Source organism: Malus sylvestris, chromosome 15 (genome assembly GCF_916048215.2).
Source record: "Malus sylvestris chromosome 15, drMalSylv7.2, whole genome shotgun sequence".
NCBI classification, from domain to species: Eukaryota; Viridiplantae; Streptophyta; class Magnoliopsida; order Rosales; family Rosaceae; genus Malus; species Malus sylvestris.
Window position 1 is genome coordinate 5104675 of NC_062274.1, and position 23034 is coordinate 5127708.

Genomic DNA, 23034 nt, shown 5'->3' on the forward strand with positions numbered 1-23034 from the left:
CAATTCGAAAAGGTTAAAATCGTCAATTAAGCTTGTACAATCCTTTGTAATTTTCTCATCAGATGGCAGAAATGAGTGTCCACAAGGTCTATGAAACACATGGTGGCTGAGGAGAGAGAGTTGAAATAAATATATACAATTTTAATTTTGAAATAATATTGGCAAAAAAAAGAAGTGAAATATTATTACTTTTTTTTGGTGGGTCTTTCTTTTTGTTGGAATGGTGAGTCAAAATAGAATATTATCTTAACATTGAGAATAAATTTATTAATGTCTTAAAAACTTCGATAATTGTAAAATTAAAAAATATAGAAGAGAAAAAATGCTTGACGAAAATTCAAGCAAAATTCTAAAATTTCAAAAAATTGAACCAAAATTGAAGCAAGGGCGAACCAAAGGTACCGTTTGGTACGTGAGACGGAACGGAACGGAGTGGGACGATGCGTTCTGTCCCACGTTTGGTGCGCCTAAAACGGGTGGAGCACGCTGTTTCACGGGGATGAATTTTGGATGAATTTTCGTTCCGCCTCACCGTTCTGGAACGACCCGTTCAACATATGTGGTGGAACACAAAATTATAACCTCTCCGTCTCCTTCTTCTTCCTCCTTGTTTCCATCCGAGGGCATCATTGCTCCCTCTCCGTTCCTTCCCATCTTGTCTTGTCCCGTCTAGTCCCATTTCGTTCCGTCCCGTCCCGTTTGCATACGATACCAAAATTTTGGAAACAGCAGAAACCCAGAGGCGCCAACTTTACTTTTTCAAAATGGCGCTCTCATTTTACTCACTACAAAACTCTCTCTCCTCCCTCACATTCACCCCCAAGAACCCTCTCTCTCTCTCTGAGTCTCCGACCCAAAACCTCGGGACTCACAGATTCAAACAGCGCCAGCCATGGCGGACAAGGAGAACTGCCTGCGCTTCACGAGGTCGATAAAGAGGAGGGCCGAGGCTGCAGTGACCCCGGAGCAGCTGGCCACCAAAAAACGCGTGGTGTTGGGAGAGCTCCCGAATGCCGTCGTTCCGGCGAATAAAGTGTCCGGGGCGGAGAAGCAGATCCAGAAACGCGGCGCCAAAGGCAAGGCGAAGAAAGCAGTGCCCCTGACCAAAACGATACAGCAGCCGGAGACGGCCAAGGACGTTGATGCGGCGTCGGATGACCCCCAAATGTGTGCGCCGTATGCTCGTGACATTTATGAGTATCTTCAGAAGCTCGAGGTAAAGGGTTATCGAATTGCAGCTTTCTTTTTTAAATTAGAATTTATTGGAAAATTGGGAGCTGGGTTTTGTTGATTTTTGGGTTCTTAATTTATCTGTGGGTTCTGGTTGCATTGAAATTTGAATTAGGGATAAAGGCTTAAGCTTTCTGGTGATTAGTTTATGTCATTTTTTATTAGCTAAAGATTAAGCTATATATAGGAACTTCTGGAATATCTGTAGTCTGGCCTTGGTTTGAAGTGGAATTTACTGGAAAATTGGAGGTGAGTTTTGTTAATTTTTCGGCTCTCAATTTACTAGTGGTTCTTCTGGTTGCTCTGAAATTTGAATTAAGGATAAAGGCTGAAGCTTTCTGGTGATAGTTTATGCAACTTTTGATTAGCAAAAAGTTTCAAGCTTAATTTAGTAAGTCTCATAGTCTCTGTATTTTGTTTTAGTTTGAATTGGAATTTGGGGGTTATTTTGGGTTTTGGGGTATCTGGGCTAATGGTGATGATCGGTTAACATTCAGGAGGATGAAGATCGAAGACCTTCACCCGATTACATGACAAAGATTCAAAAGGATGTCACTGCCAATATGAGAGGAGTCTTAGTGGACTGGTTGGTTGATGTTGCAGAGGAATGTGAACTCCTTTCTGACACTCTTTTCCTCACCGTTATGTATATTGATAGATTCCTATCTGTGAATGTTCTCAATCGGAAGAGGCTTCAGTTACTCGGTGTTTCTTCAATGCTCATTGCCTCGTAAGTCCCCAAATCAAAGAAATTTTAAGTCATGTTTCTTATTGCTAGAGATCCAAATTGGTAATCTTTTGGTTAATGTGGCAAACAGAAAGTATGAAGGGATCAGCCCTCCACATGTAGAACAATTTTGCTACATAACTGATAATAGGTATGATAGGGACGAGGTAAACTTTCGTATATCTTTTCCTCATCTTAGATTTTAATTTCTTGCATCTCATTCGGTTTTGTAATTGTAGAAGTTAGTTGATACTTATTTTCATTGAAGGTGTTAGCAATGGAGGCTGATATACTGAAGTCCTTAAATTTCAACTTGGGAAATCCGACAATAAAGACATTACTAAGGTAAGAAGTCTTGGTACTGATGTTCTTGGACAGTTTTTATCATATTCTACTGAGGTGCTGAGTTTGACAGCTTATCAGACTGATTAAAGTTCCTTCTCGTTTTGGTTTGCAGGAGATTCACTACATTTGCTCAAGAGAGCTACAAAGTAAGCAAAACCTCTGTCTCTCTGGCATGTGAATGTGCTACTTGGTGTTGCGGGTCAGTTCATGTGAGAAGCTAATTAATTGCTTTGTTCTTTTTATAGGATCCTAATCTACAGTTAGAATTTTTGGGATACTACCTGGCAGAGTTAAGTTTGTTAGATTATGAATGTGTTAAGTTTTTGCCTTCTTTGGTGGCTGCGTCGGTTACATTTCTTGCAAGATTTATGATCCGACCGAAGGACCATCCTTGGGTAAGTAACTCGTTGGAGAATTTTAACATCATTCAACTCAAAGTATTGAAGGCAATTGCTGAGTCATTTCATTCTTGCAGACTTTGTCCCTGCAACGATATTCTGGATATAAACCAGCTGATTTGAAGGAATGCGTTCTTCTCATATACGACTTGCATTGTAATAAAAGAGGAGCGTCTCTACAATCCATAAGAACAAAGTACAAACAGCATAAGGTATATTCAGGCTAAAATGTTTAACCCTACTGATTTTGATTTCATTATCCACACCAGAGGGATGTTCTGAATTGCGTTGTTTTCTTGAAACAGTTCAAATGCGTCGCAACCATTTCTTCTCCTGCAGAAGTACCATCTAACTATTTTGAAGATCCGAAAGAATTTAACTTTAGCTGTGAGATGAATCCGGGAGGCAGTTAGTTTGTCAAAATCCGTTCTGATGATGCAGCTGCTTACGTTAATCGTTGTGATATAATTTCGTAGGGTTTCAACTCTCAATGGTTTTGCTTAGAAAGTCCCCACTACCAGTAGGGTTTTAGTTTTCTTTGATCGTAGGTTATTTGTTAGTCGAGAGAAGTTAGGTTGATGCTTAAAGGGTGTGAAAGCTTGTAATATTCCATGTGTTTTCAATCCCTAGAAATTTAGAAATGGTGTTTATAAATCCCAGTCTCGTATTTTATCTTTTTTTCCTCCTTTTGTTTCACTCGCATTCTGCTTGATAGATTTGAATCAGGCAATTCAACACAATAAGCTACACATAATTGCAGACCTCGGTGTTGACAAGTTTACAACAATAGCGCCCTCTGCATTCAAGTTCTAATTCCGTGTTTTGATTAAATGATAATATCGCTTGAACAAATAGTGTTAATGCTATTTATTCTTGAAATAGCATTCCATACTTAAATTGTGAAATAATAATAGAGTGGTGTTGTATTTCCATGCTTCATAAAAAGTGAAAACGCAGATACTCTTTCCTCACCCACCAATATTCCCAAAACAACCTGACATAATTTTTTGTTAGATTTAAAAAAGTTATATTTGAAAACTTTGAGTTTTAACGATAAGGACAAAATAAAGGGTAATGTGAATAGTACCAAGATTGATTTTTTAGTGTAAAAATATGATTTTTCGTTAAAGTAAACAGTACCGGGAGCTTTTCGTTAAAGCTCCCTCATTAAGACCTTAGTTAGTTACAGCAATGGAGGATGGGTTAGGTTTACACCATGTTTGGTTCTAGAGGGGTTAGGTTTCATGTTCCCCCTCGTTTCTTTGTAGTATTCTCGTTTTTTTTTTCTAGAAGAGTAAGGTTTATGTCCTCCCTTTTTTCTAGTGTATTCCTTTTTGTTGTCTCTGTTTTTTGAGGGGTAAGATTTATGTCCCCCCCTGACTAGGTGTAACTTGTTTTTTCGTTATCAATAAAATTACCCTCGTACCGTCGAGGTTTTTCAAAAAAAAAAAAAAAAGCAATGGAGGATGGGTGCCATTCTCACTGACGTGAATTTGTACTCATCATCTCTTTACACCCCAAGCCAAACTGCCATGGACACCCCCAAACCCTCAACCCAACCGCAACACCCCCCAAAACCACGCCACACCGACACCCAGTTCCCCGCCTCGGTAGCCACCCATCGCAATACCACCACGCCTCAAAACTGCTCCGGTGCATAATCTCTATCATTATCCATTTTAATATAAATTTTCTGTGGAATCTTCCATGAAATCCTCTGTGAAAACCTCATGACGATCATTCTAACAACTCACTCAATATTGCGTTCGCCTTCCTCCACTTTGGTTCCTTGGTAACCAAAGAATATGAAACCAGTAAATGCAAGGATGGGAAAACCAAAACCACCAGATCCTATTGCAATGACGGATACAAATACAATTCCTGACAAGAATTTTTCATTGTATTGGAATGTTCACTAAGATGAAAGCAATCACCAACTTCTCACTATGATGTTTTAAGTATACAACTAATAATTATGTGGCAAAACTTGATTGGTTGGTCTTTAGGTCTTTAAGGGTCGTTTTACACGGATGAATTTATCAATAAAATTATTATTTCCAAATAGGTGAGAAAATAAGACAATTGAATGAGCTTAGCAGCACTAATAATATTAAGTGACACCTGAAAAAATCGACCGTTTTGATGTCATTTAACGCATACAATCCAGAAATAATTGGTAATCGGTGAGAAATTTAAGATGTCACATATTAAGATATAAAGCTTATATTCTATGTTACAATCCAACATGACCAAAAAAAAAAAAGAAAAAGGAACAGAAAAGTTCAAGGTAAATCATTAAAGTTGACGTTCTACATTCGGAAATCCATGACACATACTATGTTGTTAGCAAAACATGCCGCAACCTTATCGCCTTCCTTGTTCCAACAAACTTCAAATATCCCACCATTTCCTGTGTATGTTTTTACAATTTTGCCTTCCTTCACGGACCATATGTGCATGCACTTATCCATTGATCCACTCGCCAAGTACTCACCATCTGGGCTGAATGCAACAGAGTATACCGGATCCCTACGATTGCCATAAGGACGGTCAGTAGATTGCAAATACAACAAGTTAACAACGAAAACATTACACTCTCATCGACAAGTAAACATAACGCTATGCTCAAATATGAAAATTTTACAAGTGGCTCTTGTGTTTGTTGGTTTGAAATTGAATTCATTTTGCCTCATTTTGTTTTCAGGTTTAATACAGTAAGGGCTGTTAGCAGCCATATGGTATGGCTAGGAAGTACCTGTGGCCATCGAAGCTGTAGAGAAGTCTCCCTTGTTCCACATCCCATAGTTTTATAGTTGAGTCAAAGGAAGCACTGGTCCACATAAAATTTTGAGGAACATAAGGAATGTATAAATAAGGAAACAGCATCTACCCTTTTAAGCCAATGACTGAAACAAACGCGAGTAATCATGCATGCAGAAACACATATAGAAAAGGCGTTCACCACTACAAATCATGTAATATGATTAAACCAACAAGGGTGCAAGTACTTTGGCTCCACTTCCATGCATTCCAAAGGAGCCGCAGATTTACCTTGCTAGCACTAACTGCTGATTGGGATTATTTGTGCCTGGTCCTGTAGGACTCCATCGTATAGTATATATCTCCTGAAAATAATGCATCCATCACAAATTGTGACCTGGGATACTTTTCAACAAATTCACAAACAGAAACAAGCAGGTACCTTAACATGTTCCTTCAAATCATGCAAATATTTGTCCTGCTTCGTACTCCATATCTGCATGAAAAGATGAGTTTTCGGCACATTCAAGAAACCGACAATAATGAGAAACCCTTGAAACAACTGTTTTGTATTAAGGAGACATTAATAGGGTGTCAACGTATTGTAATCAGGAAACCCGTCACACGAGTGTAATATCATGCAACGTTACAGATTGGACATTTGAAAACAAAAGCATGTCAAATGTCTAGTTCACCTTAGCGGTATAATCATCAGAGCAAGAAGCCAACAAGGTCCCGGTTGGATCCCACTTAATAGCATTAACTTCGCCCTGAAACAGTAAAACTATGTAAGAATAAGCCAAGTGTATGTAGCTCTTGAAATTCATGCCTCCTCAAGTTATTTTATTTCACACGTATTCCCTAATGGGCAGCATCAAATGTATCATGACTCGTCAGGCACTCACTCATAATATCATACACCTTGGAATGGGCAGAGCAGAGTGCTAATTGGTCTATTTTATAACTGTAAACATTGTGTTTAATTCAAAAATTGACATAGTAACTAAAAAGCAAGGAGATACTAGAAGATTGGTTTGTTGAATTCTAGAACAAACCTGATGCCCTGAGAAAGTTTTGATTGGTTGGATCTCTCCAACCTTGCAAACATGTATCAAAGTATCGGTGGAGCAAGTTGCAAAAGAAATATTGTTCCGCCAATCAACATCCAGGGTTGGAGCTGAAAAATAATTTGTGGCTTGCTTAACATATTACAGAAATTGAAATTGAACAAGCCAACCGTAGAATGGAGTGCAGTACCTGAATGAAATTCAAACTGCTGTTTCCATTCTCCGCTCTTTATGTCCCAAACAATTGCTGTTTTATCCACACTGCCACTCAAAAGATAATCACCTTTCTTGTTCCATTTCAGAGAAAAGATTGGGCCTTTATGTCTGGTTAATGTAGTCTTTAACTCTCCTGCATAAAAATGTCATCAGTAATTAGAAGTAAATTAATGTTAAGAAGAACTTAGGGATAAGCGCATGCTATTTAAAATCAACTCGACATTACATTCACCAGACTTTACTCGCAAGCATGTTACGACGGTTAACATAACAACTCACCATCTTTACTCCATATTCTTGCTTGTCCATCATAAGAACCTGTAGCAAGCAACGTCCCATCACCCTACAAAATGACAAATGTTTTAGCAAATATATAATGTGAGAGAGTCATGTCAGGTTTTCAACTACAGAGGGTGATAAAAACTCACATTCCAATCAAGTGTCGTCACGTCCTTGCTTTTCTCATTGGCTCTACCTTTGAAATGCTTCAACACTGCAACATTTGCAGGTTCATTTTGCATGCCAGATCCACAACTGCCATCTGCAATGGTCCAAATTCGCGCCGTTGAATCTCCAGACCTACACAAATAATATACATCTTCCATGTTTACGCATGTGCCCCCACCTTTTATCTTACAAAGCTGTTGGCGTGAGTTGTTTTAGCTAAGGAATGTAATTATTAATTTATTTGTTTCCTTGTAGGATTTTATTTCCTATTACTATATGGTTCCACTCCTAAATTTAGCAAAAACAATATCTCAACTCAAGCCACTTCTTTTCGAGTCATTAAGGGATAAAACACAATATAAATCATTTGATGCTAATCTGCCCGGTTATGAAAGACAATATACTCACCCAGATGCAAGAAGGGAACCTGATGGACTCCATGCACAAGCAAAAACCTGCCAGGAATAAAGTAACAAGTTACGTCAATCATACTTGATGAATTGAAAATTCTAAGAAAATGTACAACGCAGGGATATATCCAAACCTCAGAGGTATGGCCTTCTAGAACTGTTAAATCGCGACTTGGAATTTCACAAGGCAAGGATGTTGAGATTGGAGTGATATCCATTGGTTCCACCCCTATTTCATATTCATGTGCAACTTAAAGTCTTAAACTTTACAATTGGGAAGCTTAAACAGATATAAAGACGCGAAATTTACCCCCAGAAGTTTCATTTTCTTCAGGTTCCAACTTCTCCATCAAATTACAATCCTCCTCGTGTGTCTTCTCCTCAACTTTACCAATTTCTTGCTCTTTGTCCTTCTCCAGCTTATCGTCTCCATCCTCCCCTTCTTCTTTTTCCTTATCTCTCCTCTCCTCCTCTACTTCCCTCCCATTCTCCCTTCCACCTTCCTCCTTGCTCACATTCCTCTCAATCGCCGCGGCGTTCATCCTATCCTTCTTCTCCCTCACCATTTTCTGCAACTGGTATGCATCTTTCGTGATGAGATCCAACGGTTGCAGAAACGACAAGTCTTCCTCCATCTCCGCATCACTCTGTAAACCTAACACAGCCACACATCAGCCCCAAACTCCACACTTCCAAATTCCGAAACCACGAAATTCAACAACGAATAAAAAAGAAAGCTACTTACATTGCTGCTCAAGTCCGCCTCCAGCTCCAGAAACTGAAGCCCTTTCTGGAGGAAAGTAACGAGCGCGCCCGGCGGAACTACATTTCCGTCGATCGAGCTTTTATCGATGCCCGCCTCGAATCCGAAAGCGTAAGCTGAGTGCGTGAAACCTGAAAAAATCGAGAAGCTAAATCAGTGAGCTTCGGAACAATTTGTAGCCAGAAAAATGAGTAATTGGAAGCAAAATTGGAGAGGGAAAAGAAGGAGACCTGATTCGTGGAGGTAGCGGAAGACCAGGTAGTTCAATTCGGTGGAACTGAGGGAAAGCATCGCCGGAAAAGTTCAAAGCTCAGCCTTCAAACCCTAGGGTTCAGGTGAAACCGCCAGTCCACCGCCTCAGTTGTTGTAACTCACTTTTCTTTTGGTCAGAGTTGTTGTAACTTACTGGCTGTGCAGAGAGAGGGATGGCCGTTGGGGGGCTGTTTGTGAAAGTGTCACGTGTTTTAACTGTAAGTAATAAATGAGGAGCATATCTGGCGCGGCTGGGCGCTTGTTAGTTATGTTGTAGTTGAGCGGCGGCAGCCGGCGTGGCGTTTTGGTTGGGTTGGGCCCATCTTGCATACCAAAAATTTGGGTCGGATTAACTCTGCACTAGAAGGATTCAGAAGTTTGGGCCAAAGTTTTTAGGTTCCTTTTACAGTTGGGCCAAACTTTAAACTAAAGAAAATAATTGCAGTTTTAGGCCAGCTGGACATAAAAAATTTGGCCTAATCGGATAATTGTTCGTCGGGATCATAAGGTATTCAAGAGATAGTCATGCGATAAAAAAAATCGAACTTAAATTTCTGTGATGAAGCTTGTTAGAATTTATGATCGATCGATTAGAGATGTCCTAAAACTACACCCCAAATATCTATAAGCGATTGATCTAAACTCTTTTGCTTCCAAGTCCATGCAAGAATTTCAAGACGTAGGCTTTCCATGCATGGCTCATATGCAGAGAGAGAGAGAGAGAGAGAGAGAGAGAGAGATTAGTACCAGTCACGGTGGCGTATAAGACAAGCAAAAAATGGTCGTCAGAGCTTGGATCTTTGAATAAATGGGTGGATGCCATGTCTTGGCGCTTCATTGGGAAGGAAAGGAATTCTCAAATAAAGCATGAAAAGGAAGACAGATTTTTCAATGTGATTGGTATACAGAGTGGTATACCATGTGTTATTATGTAAATAATGAGATATGTGTGCTAAAAAGTTAATAACTTAAAAATAAAATTTATCATCATTTTTATTAAAACACATGATGAATGGTGTACTACTTGTATTTCCGTGAACGAAAATTTCTCAAAATGGACGAAAGGAGAATAAAAACTTTGGAAAAGACTCGCGCACGCATGATTTGACCACTCAAAGTAATCCTCTACTTTAAGCAAATAATTGAGATATATTATAATTTATCTGTCTCCGTAAATAACAAAGAAAAAGAAAAAAGATTTGAATTATTGTATAGTTGCAAATTCGTATGGTAACCTTTTGCATGAAGAAGGAAAGTCCTTGTTCTTTGGATGCATATGAGGATGATGATTTCACACTTTCCAATGTTGTAAAAAGCAAATATGAGGGTGATGGTTTCACACTTTCCAATGTTGTAAAAAAGCAACATATATATTTTCATGGGAAATTGTTCGGTATTAGAAACATGACTCATTTTACATTTTATAATACAATTAGTTGAAGTTGATTTTTTTTTAAATTTAATTAATTGTATTTAATTGTGTTTGCGAAACACCGAAAAATTTCTGATATTTCTTTCTGTATTAAGCAGCTAGAGAGAGAATAACATTGACTACCTTCCAAAGCCGACAAGCACAACCCGTCCACACAACTAGCATAAGATATGGCCAACTTCGCTATACTCTATTTTAGGGTTTCTCACCTTCGTCCTTCTAACTTTTATTCTTCATAGTTTGGTCCATGAACATTTACAATTGTCTTTAATTAGGACAATTTGTTACTCTCTGTTATGAAAGTTGATACAAATAATCATGTGGCGTGATATAAGATGTAGGTAAAAACAAATAGACTTTTTCTATCTATAAAAAAATTGGTTGCACCCTTTCATTCTTCTTCTATTTCTCAGCGTTTCTCTCTATTGTTTCTTTAATATTTTTTTAGTTTTAGAGTGACAAAAGCAAACTCAATAACAACATGTCGGTGTAATCTATTTTGCTTTAGTCAGAATGCGCATAAAAAGTAATCATATGTAGGGTTGAGGGATTGAAGAAACAAAATAATTCGTGCAACATGATATACAACCAATTATGTCGACTGATAGAAGATGAAAACTAATTCACATCGACCGATCAATTGTCGGTTTGAAAAATCAATAAGCTACTTACAATAAATCCATTTAGTGTTTGCTATATTCCTTGTATCCCTTTCTATTTGTGCAAGTGTACTTCCTCTTAGTTTAGTGCATCGGACGATTACCAACCGATATGTCGGCACGGCGCGGTTTCGCCCAATACTCCACCCAATCCAGATCCAAGGCATAGTCACCCGATTGATGTCAATTTCTATAACAAACGTCACTATTGTCCTCATTAGATGCACTTTATATAGTTCAGGACCAAGTTGCGACGAGAAATAATCTAAGAACCAAAGTGAAACCATTCCAAAAGTTAAGGAACACAATTGCAATTAACAGAATAGAAGAAAAATAACCTTGGCTTGGAGTGGAGTGAGATGCATGAGTTTTAAGGGGACTGGAAAGCCTGGGAGGGTTTCTGACCAGAAAAAGAAAGCCAGGAAAAAGAGTTCTCGTGCAAAACAAAGAAATTTTATACAAAACAAAGGAAAAGCAAACAAAAAATGTGCTCTCGTGGGAAGCGTCCCTTGTCTGCAGGGTATACTCAATTGCACCACATGTCACCTTTTATTTTCCCCTCTCTCTCTCTCTCTCTCTCTCTCTCAAGTCTCAACACTTCCAAACAAAGTCATGCAGCTTTTCCACACTCTGCCTTTCTGAAACTCCCTCTTCAAACCCCTCCTCTTTTCATCTCTCCTCTCAAACCTGAAAGTTGAAACCCCACAAGCCACAGTTATGCAATTTCAGAAGTTCGTGGTGCTAATAGTCTTGGTCTTTCTCCCAATGCTGGTTTCCGGGGACAAGGAAAACACAATGCAACTTGGTTTGCGCAATCAGCACTACTCCTCGTCGTCACCGAATAAGCAAGCAGACAAGGAACAAGAGAATAATAGGCAGCAGCGGCGTTTGAATTCAAAGCACTCGTTTGAGGCCTTCTTTTCAAGCAAGAGGAGAGTTCCTAACGCTTCAGATCCTCTCCATAATCGTTGAGGAATTAATCTGAAGCAACAAACAAATTAACGTTTTGAAGGTACAACTACTCATTTTGTCAACTTCATCAGGCTTCATCGGTAAATGGTTTTTCTTAACAGACGTGGGTTCGGAGTGTGCCCACCTATATTAATCTATTTGGTTGTTTAGTATACCAAATTGTTGTGTAAATTGAACTTGTTAATTATATTAGCACCGGCGGGCCCCTACCCCTTCAGAAAAGAAGCCTGAAGTGAACCTGAAAGTTCCTGTTTCTTTTTTGGATTGTCCATTTCTGTCCCTTCCAGTTCTCTAATTTTAGGTCTTTTTTTAGGATATGCAATGTACCAGTGAGAGATCAGTTGCTATATGTAGTCTGATACTTGTTTTAGTAGCCACGATTTTACCCGCATTGCAATTTTTTGCTACTTATGTGTCTTCAACTTCAACGGCATCTTATTATCTTATTATCCTTGAACTTTCACGACACACGGTTGTATTGTTGTTGTTATATTCATGTCAATAAAATAAAGGAGTAAACTATATTTTACAACCTCTAACTTTGAACCACATAATTACAAATTCATACATCGTCCTTTGACGAAATGTCATGCATAAACTTACGAACTAGTTGAGTAAGAATCCTTCATGTATATAAGGTTAGAATGGTGCTATCCACACTCACTTGTTAATTTTTATCTTTTAATCTTCTTCAATTCATTTGATTTAATGATCAAGAATGAAAAAAAAGTTAATAAAAATAAAATAAAATGTGGATAACAGCAACCATAAAAATTATTATATTAATAGATGTTACGAGAAATTCACATAAAGATGATAACCTGGTTGCATTAGCTGTATCCTGAATGCTGTTGCCATTTGTCCCCCCCCCCCCCACCCCCCCCAAAAAAAATTGAAAATTGCCTTTTGACCTTTGAAATCTGTACGGATCATCCGATCAAGAACAGAACAAGCACTTTTTAACTGCAAGAATTATAACTTTGAACTTGATTATTACAGTCAAACCATATATATTGATTAACTATCAAGCAAAGCAAAGGAAATAATCTAGCAGTAGTATTGTGCTTTGGAATTTATGGTCCAATTTTTACGTGGAAGATAGCATGATCGGGCGTGGTTTGCAAATAGCCTCCAAGGGCTTCACCCTTGGCATCGTAAGCCCCAAGCCCTCACTCATGTCCACCTCCTCTTCACCGATCCTCTCCCACTCAAACGACTGAACCAAGCTTCCCAGCGCCAACCCAATCAACCGGTTCGCTAGGCCGGCCCCAGGACACCCTCGCCTTCCAGCCCCAAATGGAATCAGCTTATACCCTTCGGATCCCTCACCGCTCCACCCTTCAAACCTTTCCGGCTTAAACTTTTCGGGGTCCTCCCATATCTCAGGGTTCCTGTGGATAGCCCACGCATTGATCATCAGCATTGTGTGACGTGGGACGTCGAATCCCCCTACCACGCAGTCCTCTGAGTTTTCATGAGGCACTAGAATTGGAAATGAAGGGTACAAACGATGCGTTTCGTTGATCACATTTTGTAAGTAGCTCAGGTTTGGCAAGTCTTGCTCTTTCAACACACGATGATCTGGTCCAATCTTGGTGTCTATCTCGGCTCTTAATTTCTCCATTGCATCCGGATGGTTTAGCAAGAGCGCCATTGCCCATTGTAGGGCTGTTGACGTTGTGTCTGTCCCAGCTACCAGCAACACCTACAATTAGTATTTGATTAGTAGACATTGATAATTCAAAGGGAGAGATTCTGTTATATCATCGAGACGATACACACCTGTGGCGTGACTTGGCCACCTATATCGTGATCACGTTTACTCAATGTACAAACGCGTGGTTCCGTGACCATATGACGAAAGATGCATACAAACAGATGTATACACATAATCACTCAAATATTTGATCAATGCATCTACCTATATCAAGTTCATGTGGACAGGGATGGGCATTTTATCCATGATTTTTATTATGAAAAGTATTAGGAAAATTATCCTTTCATTTTCATTAACTCAATAAGGTTACACACTGATGCCTTATATACTAGTTACTCACTAGTATTAGATAGCTAACTAATTACACCTTCATCAACTCATCACTCACTAATTACAAAACAACCATAACAACCTTAACTGTTTACAGTTTTACCCTTATTATCCCCCCTCAAACCGAACTGAGGTAGCCGAAGGGAGAGTTTGTCTCGGAGAAGATGGAATCTGTGCTTGGACAGAGCCTTGGTGCATATATCAGCAACCTGATCTTGAGTACACACAAACAAAACTTGAACTTGATGAGCAAGCACTCTTTCCCGAATGTAGTGATAATCAATCTCCACATGCTTGGTTCGAGCATGGAAGATTGGATTTTTAGCCAATGAAATGGCAGAAATGTTGTCACACCAAATCTGAGGGGAAGAAGGAAGAGCAAGACCAACATCAAGTAGAAGCTTACTTATCCATGTCAGTTCAGCTGCAGTGTTAGCCAAAGATCGATATTCAGCTTCGGTCGATGACCGAGCCACAGTAGGCTGTTTCTTGGCACTCCAGCTTATAAGGGAGTCACCCAAATAGACACAAAACCCCCCAGTAGATCGGCGATCAAGACTGCAACCGGCCCAGTCGGCATCAGAGAAAGCAGTAAGAGTAAGAGGTTTAGGACATTTGGGAAACCATAAGCCAAGAGACAGGGTACCCTTTAGATATCGGAGAATGCGTTTGACGGCCTGAAAATGAGCTTGTCTCGGACAGTGCATAAATTGACAAACCAAATTAACTGCAAAAGACAGATCTGGCCGTGTCCATGTTAAGTATTGCAAACCACCAACCAAAGATCTATATTCCTCAGGGTTATCAAGCAGAGAAGAGTCATGATCCAATTTAGTTGTACTAAGAGGAGTGACACAAGGTTTGGAGCCTTCCATGTGGGCTTTGGAGAGAAGATCAAGAATATACTTGTGTTGAGAGAGAAGGATACCAGATGAAGACCGCTTGACTTCAATACCAAGGAAGTAAAGAAGAGGACCAAGATCTTTGACAAGAAATAAAGAACTGAGCTGAGAAATAACATCTTGGCAGAGTTGAGCATTTGGTCCAGTAACAATAATATCATCAACGTAGACCAAAATGAAGATCAACGCAGGAGCCTTCTTGACAAATAAAGAATGATCATTTGAGGAACCTGAGAAACCCAGAGACTTCAATGCAGTGGTGAGTTTGTCATACCAGGCCCTGGGGGCTTGCTTGAGCCCATACAAAGATTTATGGAGATGACAAACATGATTTAGCTTGGTAGGGTCTTCAAATTCTGGTGGTTGGATCATGAACACAGATTTTGTCAAGTTACCATGCAAAAAAGCATTGCTGACATCAAGTTGATTGAGAAACCAATCAAACTTTGCAGCCAAAGTGAGAAGTAACCGAATAGTAACAGGCTTAGCAACTGGACTAAATGTCTCAGTATAATCAATACCGTGCTGCTGATGGAAGCCTTTTGCAACAAGCCTAGCTTTGTACCTATCAATAGTACCATCCGGTTTTCGTTTGATTCGGAACACCCATTTCGCACCAACCAAGTTCTGAGTGGGAGATGCAGGAACTAGAGACCAAGTTCCAGTTTGAATGAGAGCATTAAATTCTTCTTGCATTGCTCGACGCCAATGAGGATGTTTAGAGGCTTGAAGATAGGTAGAAGGTGTATAATCGGGAGAGAGATCAGAAGAGATGGGATACTTGGTTGCCATAAGTGCTTTGGGTTTAAAAATACCCGATTTGGATCTGGTTTGCATGGAATGAGTATTGAGAGGGATTGAGGGTGCAGAAAGAGGAGGGTTAGGTAAGGCAGTAGAAGAGGGGACAGGAAGAGATGGGGATGGAGAGGGTGAAGAGGGAGTTGGAGATAAGAGAGGAGACAAAGAGGAAGAAGGTTGAGATAGAGAAGGAAAAGTTAAAGTGGTGGGAATAGGATTGGATGGTTGCAAAGGAGAAGAACTAGAGCTGGAATGTGATGGCGGAGGATGATCCTGTTGAGCAAAAGGAAATGTATCTTCATCAAAAATAACATGCCTTGAAAGATACACTCTGCCAGTGGAAGGATCAAGACATTTATAGCCTTTGTGGTTTAAACTGTACCCCAAAAAAACACATTCCTTGCTCTTGGGATCAAGCTTGGAAGTTGTATAAGGTTTCAACCATGGGAAACATCGGCATCCAAAAATTTTCAGTGAGGTGTAATCTGGAGATCTGTGAAATAGTAGTTCCCAAGGTGAGAAGTTGGTGGTTGTTGGCATCCGATTGATGAGATAGATAGCTGTGGCAAAAGCTTCAACCCAATAAGACTGAGGAACCTTGGATGCTGCTAGGAGAGTTCGAGCAGTTTCAACCAAATGCCGGTGCTTGCGCTCAGCACAACCATTTTGCTCAGGTGTGTGGGGGCAGCTTAACTGATGGGAAATGCCTTGTTCTTGAAGAAATCGGATAAACTTGAGACTCAGAAATTCCCCACCAGAATCAGATCGCAAGATAACAATCTTAGTACTGAGTAAAGTTTCCACCAACACTTTGAATTGCACAAATGTATCAAAGACATCAGATTTAGACTTAAGAGGAAAAAACCAAGTATACTTGGTGTAGTCATCAACAAAAATGAGATAATAGCGATATCCATTAACAGAAAGGAGTGGTGCAGGACCCCATACATCAGTGTGCAAGAGCTCTAGAGGCCTACTGGATGTACAAGAAACAGAAGCAAAAGACAACTTGGAACTCTTGCCTAGAGCACAACTGGAGCACACAGATTTATTTAAAGTACTGGAAACTGAAATACAAGAATGAGTTGCTAGTTTACGAAGAATGTTGAGAGCAGGATGACCTAATCTATGATGCCAAGTCTGCGGGGAAGCTTTAGCAGAAGCAGCAAATGCCTTTTGATTACCAGCAATAGAAGATGCATGAAATGGATAGAAACCAGCTCTCACAGGACCTTTAAAAAGCGTTTTCTCCGAAGAAAGATCCTTCACAATGAAGTGAAAAGGATACAAATGAATAGAACACCAATTATCAAGAATAAACCGATTTGCGGAAATCAAATCTTGCTTAAGATGAGGAACATGCAAGACAGTGTTAAGATCAAAACAATGAGAACCAGTATTAAGTGTAGAAGAACCAGAATTGAGAATAGGCAAACCTTTGCCATCACCAATATACACTTGCTTAGGTCCAGTGTAAGGCTCAGGATTCTGCAAATTGGTGGAGGAATGAGTCATGTGCGAGCTCGCACTAGAATCAAGAAGCCAAGTAGGAGGGGTAGATGCATGATAAGCAGCTGGAGAGTTCTTGTTACCAAAATTGGGATTCATGCGCTGAGGACACTCAACAGCTTCATGATCCAATTGGCGACAAATTTGACAGGAAATCTTTCTGTGAGAATTGTTGTACTGAGAACGAGGACCACGATTGTAACGAGGATTACCCTGAAACCCGCGATTGAATCGTTGATTGCCCTGAAAACCTTGATGATTCCGCTGTGAACCACGATTTGTGTAATTACGAGATTGAGAGAAATTGCCACGATTTGGAGTACCATAGGATTGGGAAGAAGAGCCGTTCTGAGTAAAGAATGCTTGCGGACCAAAATCACCAAGAGGTGTGGGAAGAAGACCAGCAGAAGCATTAAAAGCTTGAACGGGAGTAGAAGGTGAGGTTTTCTTGCGAGCAGTCAGTTGAAGCTCCTTACTCAAAAGCAGCCCATGAAGTTCATCAATAGTGGTTGAACCCAGGCGAAATTGGATTGCATCAATGAAAGACTCATACTCAGAGGGCAAACCATGTAAAATGACAAAAATCAACTCAGAATCTTCGATTGGAGCGCCTGCATTGGCAAGAGCATCTGCGATTTCTTCAATTTGTTGAAGATAGAGCGCAGCCGTAGAATCACCCTTCGTGATGCTACGAAGACGAGAACGAAGCTCATGAATGTGCGATTGCGAAGCCGTTGCAAGTCGCGATTCCAATTTGGACCAGAGCTCACGGGCCGAATTAACTCCAACAGTGTACGGAATTAGGGCATCCGAGAGAGTAGAATTGATCCAAATCAAGATATTCTGATCATTCTCAAACCAAGTAACATACTGAGGATTGAGAGTAGAAGTTTGAGTACCCGAGGAGTCAAGAAGGAATTTCGGCGGAGCAGACATCGTGCCGTCAATGATTCCGGTGAGATTGTACCGGCGAAGGATGGGAGCGAACAGAGCACTCCAGGTGAGATAGTTCGTCGATGTGAGCTTGATCGGCACCATAGATCCAATATTTTGGATCGTAATCGACGATGTCGTCGAGGAGAGAGAAGAATTAGGACAAGAAGCAGATCCAGAAGAAGGAGATCCAGCCATGGTGATTACTAGGGTTGGAAGAATCGAAGATTAAGAAGCGGGAGATTTCTAGGGTTTGAAGATTCGAAGAGGAAGAAGCGGGAAGCAGAAGGAGAGGATCGGCTGTCGTAGGAGTTAGGCGAGTGATACCATATTAGGAAAATTATCCTTTCATTTTCATTAACTCAATAAGGTTACACACTGATGCCTTATATACTAGTTACTCACTAGTATTAGATAGCTAACTAATTACACCTTCATCAACTCATCACTCACTAATTACAAAACAACCATAACAACCTTAACTGTTTACAGTTTTACCCTTATTAAAAAGTTCATATTTAATATCGACTACGACTTTGATATCAAATTAGGAAGAACCATGGTATGTTTAGCCTAAATTTTCACTTAACTAGAACATTGCTGCATACAAAAAGAGTTGCAGGATTATGTGTAATTTACCAAAATGATTCCCTTGACGATTTCGTCGGTGTATAATTGAGGCTCTGTTTGTTGTAGCGCCAAAAAGTTGTCGATCATCAATTTCTTCACCTCTTGGCCGTTCGATTCAAAACCCGCCGCCAAAATCCCACGGCGCTCCTCAATCAAACTCTGCAAGAAGCCGTCCATCGTTTTCATTAGCCTCACCATCTTCTTCTCCAACCCCGTCGCATCCGTCCACTGCAAAACCGGAAAAAAATCTCCCAAATTAGTCGCCGCCGATAAGTGCACCGCCTCCCTCATCACCTCCCGGAAATTCTTTGCCTCCTCGTCCTCTGCCACGTCTTCGCCAAAGTACCGCTTCCCCACCACCGTCATCGTCATCACGTTGAACGCAAGCTCCGTGAATTTGGACTTGAGCTCGACCTTTGACCTTTTCATGATCTGGGTCAGTAACAGACGGACTTCCCCTTGCCGGACGCTGGAAAACGCGGCGAGGCGGGAGGAGGAAAAAATCTCGAGAGTCATGATGCGGCGGAGGTTACGCCAGTGGTCGCCGTAGGGAGCCGCCGCGACGGTTGTGAAGTTGTAGTGGAAGTGTTTTCCGGCGAGCAGGCTTGGGCGGTTGGCAAAGGCGACGTCGTGCTTGGTGTAGCATTCTTCGGCGGCAGAAGGGGAGGAAACCAGGAGGACTGCGCGGGAACCCCATTGGAGGAGGATGATTTTACCCAAGTTTGAAGAAAGGGATTGGAGGGTTCGGTGGACTGGATGTTTGAGGAGGTGGAGGTGGCCGATGATTGGAATAGATGGCGGGGAAGGGGGTGGATTTGTAAATTTGGGTTTTGGTTTAATTTTGGTGAGCAGAAATGTGAGGAAGATGGCGATGAGAGCTGAAGTAGTATACCAGAAGAAGGGCGACTGTTCTTCCATCTTTTGATTGATTGATTTTTTTGGTCAAATGTTGAGTTTTGATTCATTTTCAGTGTTTTTGGTCATTTTCTTTAGTTTTAATTTGAGTTTTACTGCATAATTTTTAAAGATTTTGGCACTTTGTAAGGGAGACAGATTGACTGACCTCTTGGTTGAGTGTCCTTCTAATCTTCTTTTATTTGTGTAGTTAAGGTGAAGTCACTTTAATATTTTATATTATTATTATTTTTTATCTTATTATTTTTATTAAAAATTAATATAAAATATTGACATGATTTAATCATGATCGTACAAAATAGAAAAGGATGAAAAGAACATCCAAACAGAAAGACAGACAATCGGCATAAAAACCAAAGAAAAATAATGTAAAGAAATCAAAATTATTTGAGTGCAAGATAAGGGATAAAGTTGAGGAGCTAGAGATAAGACAAATGGCAGACACTTGTTCTTGAATAGAGCCGCTATGGAACATTTTTTATTTAAATTTCAACATTGTTTAGAAGCAAAAGCATTACTTATGAAGAAAAGTACTTTTTAAAGAAGCAATCCCAACAAGCCCATACTTTCTAGAGATGTAATCCCGAGCAAGACCGTAGACATTTACCTTAGGCAAGTCTTTGTTAATGGATACATTGTATAGGACTTGGATTGTCTGCCCTCCAATTTCTGTGCCCTTCTCGTGCCCTCTTGTTTTTGTGATCACGGTTAAGCCACGTCCACATTTTATATTACTATTTCTTTTTGTTTTATTATTTTTATAAAAAAATAATATAAAATATTAACGTGACTTAACTGTGATCACACAAAACAAGAGGGCACGGAGAGGGCACCTAAATGGGAGGGCAGACAATCCAAGTCCCATTGTATAGCCATCATCCTTGAACTTATAGTTCCAGACTTCGAGTTGCATTTTTCTCTCAGTTTTTTTTTTTTTTTTTTCTGGTTGTCTTTCAGCTTAAATAATATATAAATTATGCACTCCTCAAACTGGAAATGAAGCAAAGGAGAATCAAGAAACGAAAATAAACAAATGTGTATGACATTCTTCGGCGATGGAAAGCGAAGAGACCAGGACTCTACTGGAAACCCACCGGAGAAATAGAAGTTTGCCGTGTTTGGAAGAAAGAGATTGGAGGGTGCGGTGGATTGGTTCCCGGAGAAGATGGAGGTGGCCAATAATGTATAATTTTGGAGTACTGAACGTAGTTTTGATCACTTGGTTAGTGATAATAGCGGCATGTTGCCGAATAATTTTGGAGTACTGAACGTACTTTTGATCACTTGGTTGGCATGTTGCCGAATAATTTTGGATTATTGGGCGTACTTTTGATCACCTGATTAGTGATATTAGCGGCAGAGTGTCGAATAAATTTGGAGCCATAAGGCCTGATTCTTTTGGGCATATGGACCTTGGCCCTCCACATGACATTCCAGCCCATTATTTTGGGCTTCCCGTTTTTTTTTTTTTTTTTTTTTTTTTTTGTTTTTGTTTACCCTCTGATGGGGTTATACAGATGTCTCCGAAAGATAAGATAAATAAATTATATCATTCAAAAAATAAATCCGACCCTCTGCTCAATGGGTCACGCGGCCTATAATTCTCTTTTCTGCATGACATTACCATCGCAATTATGTCTGCTTCTTTTTATCTTCTTTTGCTTTCTGCTTTGCTTTTGCTTTTGTTTCTGTTTCTTCTTTTCTCTTTTCTTTTCTGCTCTGCTTTTGCTTTTGTTTCCCACTCCATTTCCTACAACTTTCAAAACTGTAGGGGTTGGATTATTTCTGCTTGCTGGGATGAAATATTAGGGAAGCATGATAGGAAAGCCACAAAGTTGCACTACTGTCGCTAGCCAATTGCCTTTTACTTTTCCTTTTCTATTTTCCAACGCCTGCAGACTTGCTTTTGCTTTTTCTTTTCATTTTCTACTTTTGCTTTTGTTTCCTTTTTTTTTGCTGCATGGTCACTGGGTTGAGATTCCGAGTTCGAGGGATCCGAGTCGGGAGCAAACGTTCTTTTGAGCTTTCACCTGCAAAGTCTTCGATCACCGGAGTCCTCATTCTTAAGCAGAAGGTGGAAAGAATGGGAACAGAGTCAGGGAAAACATCAGTGATGTGGGGGATGTTGAACCGCTTCTCGAAATCCCTCTGGAACTTGGATTTCCAGTCAGGATCGCTGAAATCAATCTGCTATCAGCTCTGCCTCTTGCTCTGGGTGAAGATGCAGCTGAATGCGATCACTCTCGTTCGCCTAAGAGAAGGCGAAGCCTAGAAGCGAAGAGACCAGTGGGCTCGAAAGAGGCCTCGTGGAGGAGGTCTCGCTTGATGTTCCTCGTGTGCTCGGCTAGGGCTTCCTGCTCCTCCTTGAGAGTTGTCGTGTCCTCCTGAAGATCGTGGAGGGGTACTTCTGGCCCAGCGATCTGATGCTCAGTAGCAGAATTTCAGTCATTGCGAATAACTGGATAAAGCTGTCATTGTGCTTCACAGCATTTGCTATGAACCCCAACGATTTCTTTGAGTTCTGGACACCCGCGGAGGAGCTTGGCGATGTTGATGATGCCATGACGACAGAAACTCTGTTACACATAGCGCAACGGTAGCGCGAGTGTGACGAACTGATAGAAAGTGAAGACAGAGACAGTGAACGGAGAATCGAAGACTCTAAATCCCGCCCAAAATTATTGGTTTCGGCGTTGAGGGTTTTAAGACTCTGAACCGGCAGCAATGGAGAAAAACAGTAGTGAGAAGAATCGGATGTATAAGTTATAACCCCGCTAGGTTGCTCAATTTTATAAAATGTGACGCATCAGAACAAGGTCTGTGGAACAAACAGTTGGATTGAAAGGAGAGGGTGGAATGAACGGCCGGCCCGGCTTACTCCATCTATCCCTCACCAAGTTCGTTGCCAATCCCCAAGTTTTCAATCCGTCCGAAGAGAACCGTGTCGCTTGAATTGCCCAAGTCGCCAGGGGGACTACAGATTCCCAAATGATATTAGTAAATAAAGTCGATGGGGGACTACAGATTCACGGTGGAGATGAAAAATTGAGAGAGAACCGACATAGTTTTTCGTGTCGATTTTCATAGACGGCGCCAAATGTTAATGCACAAAACCGGAGGTCTTGGAACAACGTAAATCCGACCATGAATATGCAAGAAAGTAAATAACACAAAATGTATCGTGGTTCACCCTAATGTTTAGGCTACGTCCACACTGATATTGTATTTCTCTGTTTGTGAGAGGATGAGAAGGTGAGAGAGCTATTTCCCATGACCTAAGAATTTGCCTCTCTTAATGAGGAGAGTGAGGAGTCCTTTTATAGAATAAGGGCTCCTCACTTATTATATATTTGCCCTTTCATTTATTACATAATTACATTTGAGTCCCCCGAGTATTTATACGAGATCTAAATACGGAGACCCTAAGTATGGTACAAACAAGTTACATGTATTTAATACAATCATAATCTTGATGAGTAATGCTATTCATACCATATTTTTATACCATATTTATATATCATCTTAGGTGATATCTGATGTAGACAGCCACATCATTTGATAAATTTGCAAAACCTAAGGAAATGAAGGAGAAAGACTCCTCGTATATCACGATCATCATTTA

General features: G+C 40.3%; 3 protein-coding genes and 1 pseudogene across 5 annotated transcripts; 1 reads left to right on the top strand and 3 right to left on the bottom strand.

Moving 5' to 3' along the window:
- The first annotated feature begins 719 nt into the window (after window positions 1-719).
- LOC126601204 (putative cyclin-A3-1) lies at window positions 720-3354 on the top strand. 2 transcript variants are annotated; one of them, XM_050267880.1, is made up of 8 exons: window positions 720-1216; window positions 1728-1960; window positions 2049-2124; window positions 2226-2302; window positions 2415-2448; window positions 2548-2697; window positions 2778-2912; window positions 3006-3354. In XM_050267880.1, the coding sequence occupies exons 1-8, from the start codon at window positions 893-895 to the stop codon at window positions 3111-3113; spliced, it is 1137 nt and encodes a 378-aa protein (XP_050123837.1). In that variant the 5' UTR covers window positions 720-892; the 3' UTR covers window positions 3114-3354. The 2 variants fall into 2 exon arrangements, with proteins under 2 accessions (XP_050123837.1, XP_050123838.1); XM_050267881.1 differs by having other exon boundaries at window positions 2241-2302.
- Window positions 3355-4822: 1468 nt separating this feature from the next.
- LOC126601191 (WD40 repeat-containing protein HOS15-like) lies at window positions 4823-8817 on the bottom strand. 2 transcript variants are annotated; one of them, XM_050267867.1, is made up of 14 exons: window positions 8594-8817; window positions 8346-8494; window positions 7911-8247; window positions 7735-7829; window positions 7599-7645; window positions 7172-7322; window positions 7023-7086; window positions 6718-6876; window positions 6516-6637; window positions 6156-6230; window positions 5903-5956; window positions 5752-5825; window positions 5456-5530; window positions 4823-5229 (listed from the first exon to the last, which is right to left on the bottom strand). In XM_050267867.1, exons 1-14 carry the CDS (start codon window positions 8652-8654, stop codon window positions 5010-5012), a joined length of 1683 nt encoding a protein of 560 aa, XP_050123824.1. In that variant the 5' UTR covers window positions 8655-8817; the 3' UTR covers window positions 4823-5009. The 2 variants fall into 2 exon arrangements, with proteins under 2 accessions (XP_050123824.1, XP_050123825.1); XM_050267868.1 differs by lacking the exon at window positions 8594-8817 and having other exon boundaries at window positions 7911-8255; window positions 8346-8484.
- A 3811-nt stretch (window positions 8818-12628) lies between these two features.
- On the bottom strand, window positions 12629-19496 carry LOC126601195 (cytochrome P450 81Q32-like). Its single transcript, XM_050267873.1, has 2 exons — window positions 18507-19496; window positions 12629-13383 (listed from the first exon to the last, which is right to left on the bottom strand). Exons 1-2 carry the CDS (start codon window positions 19413-19415, stop codon window positions 12766-12768), a joined length of 1527 nt encoding a protein of 508 aa, XP_050123830.1. The 5' UTR covers window positions 19416-19496; the 3' UTR covers window positions 12629-12765.
- Window positions 19497-21649: 2153 nt separating this feature from the next.
- On the bottom strand, window positions 21650-21975 carry LOC126601214 (uncharacterized; annotated as a pseudogene).
- Window positions 21976-23034: the final 1059 nt, after the last annotated feature.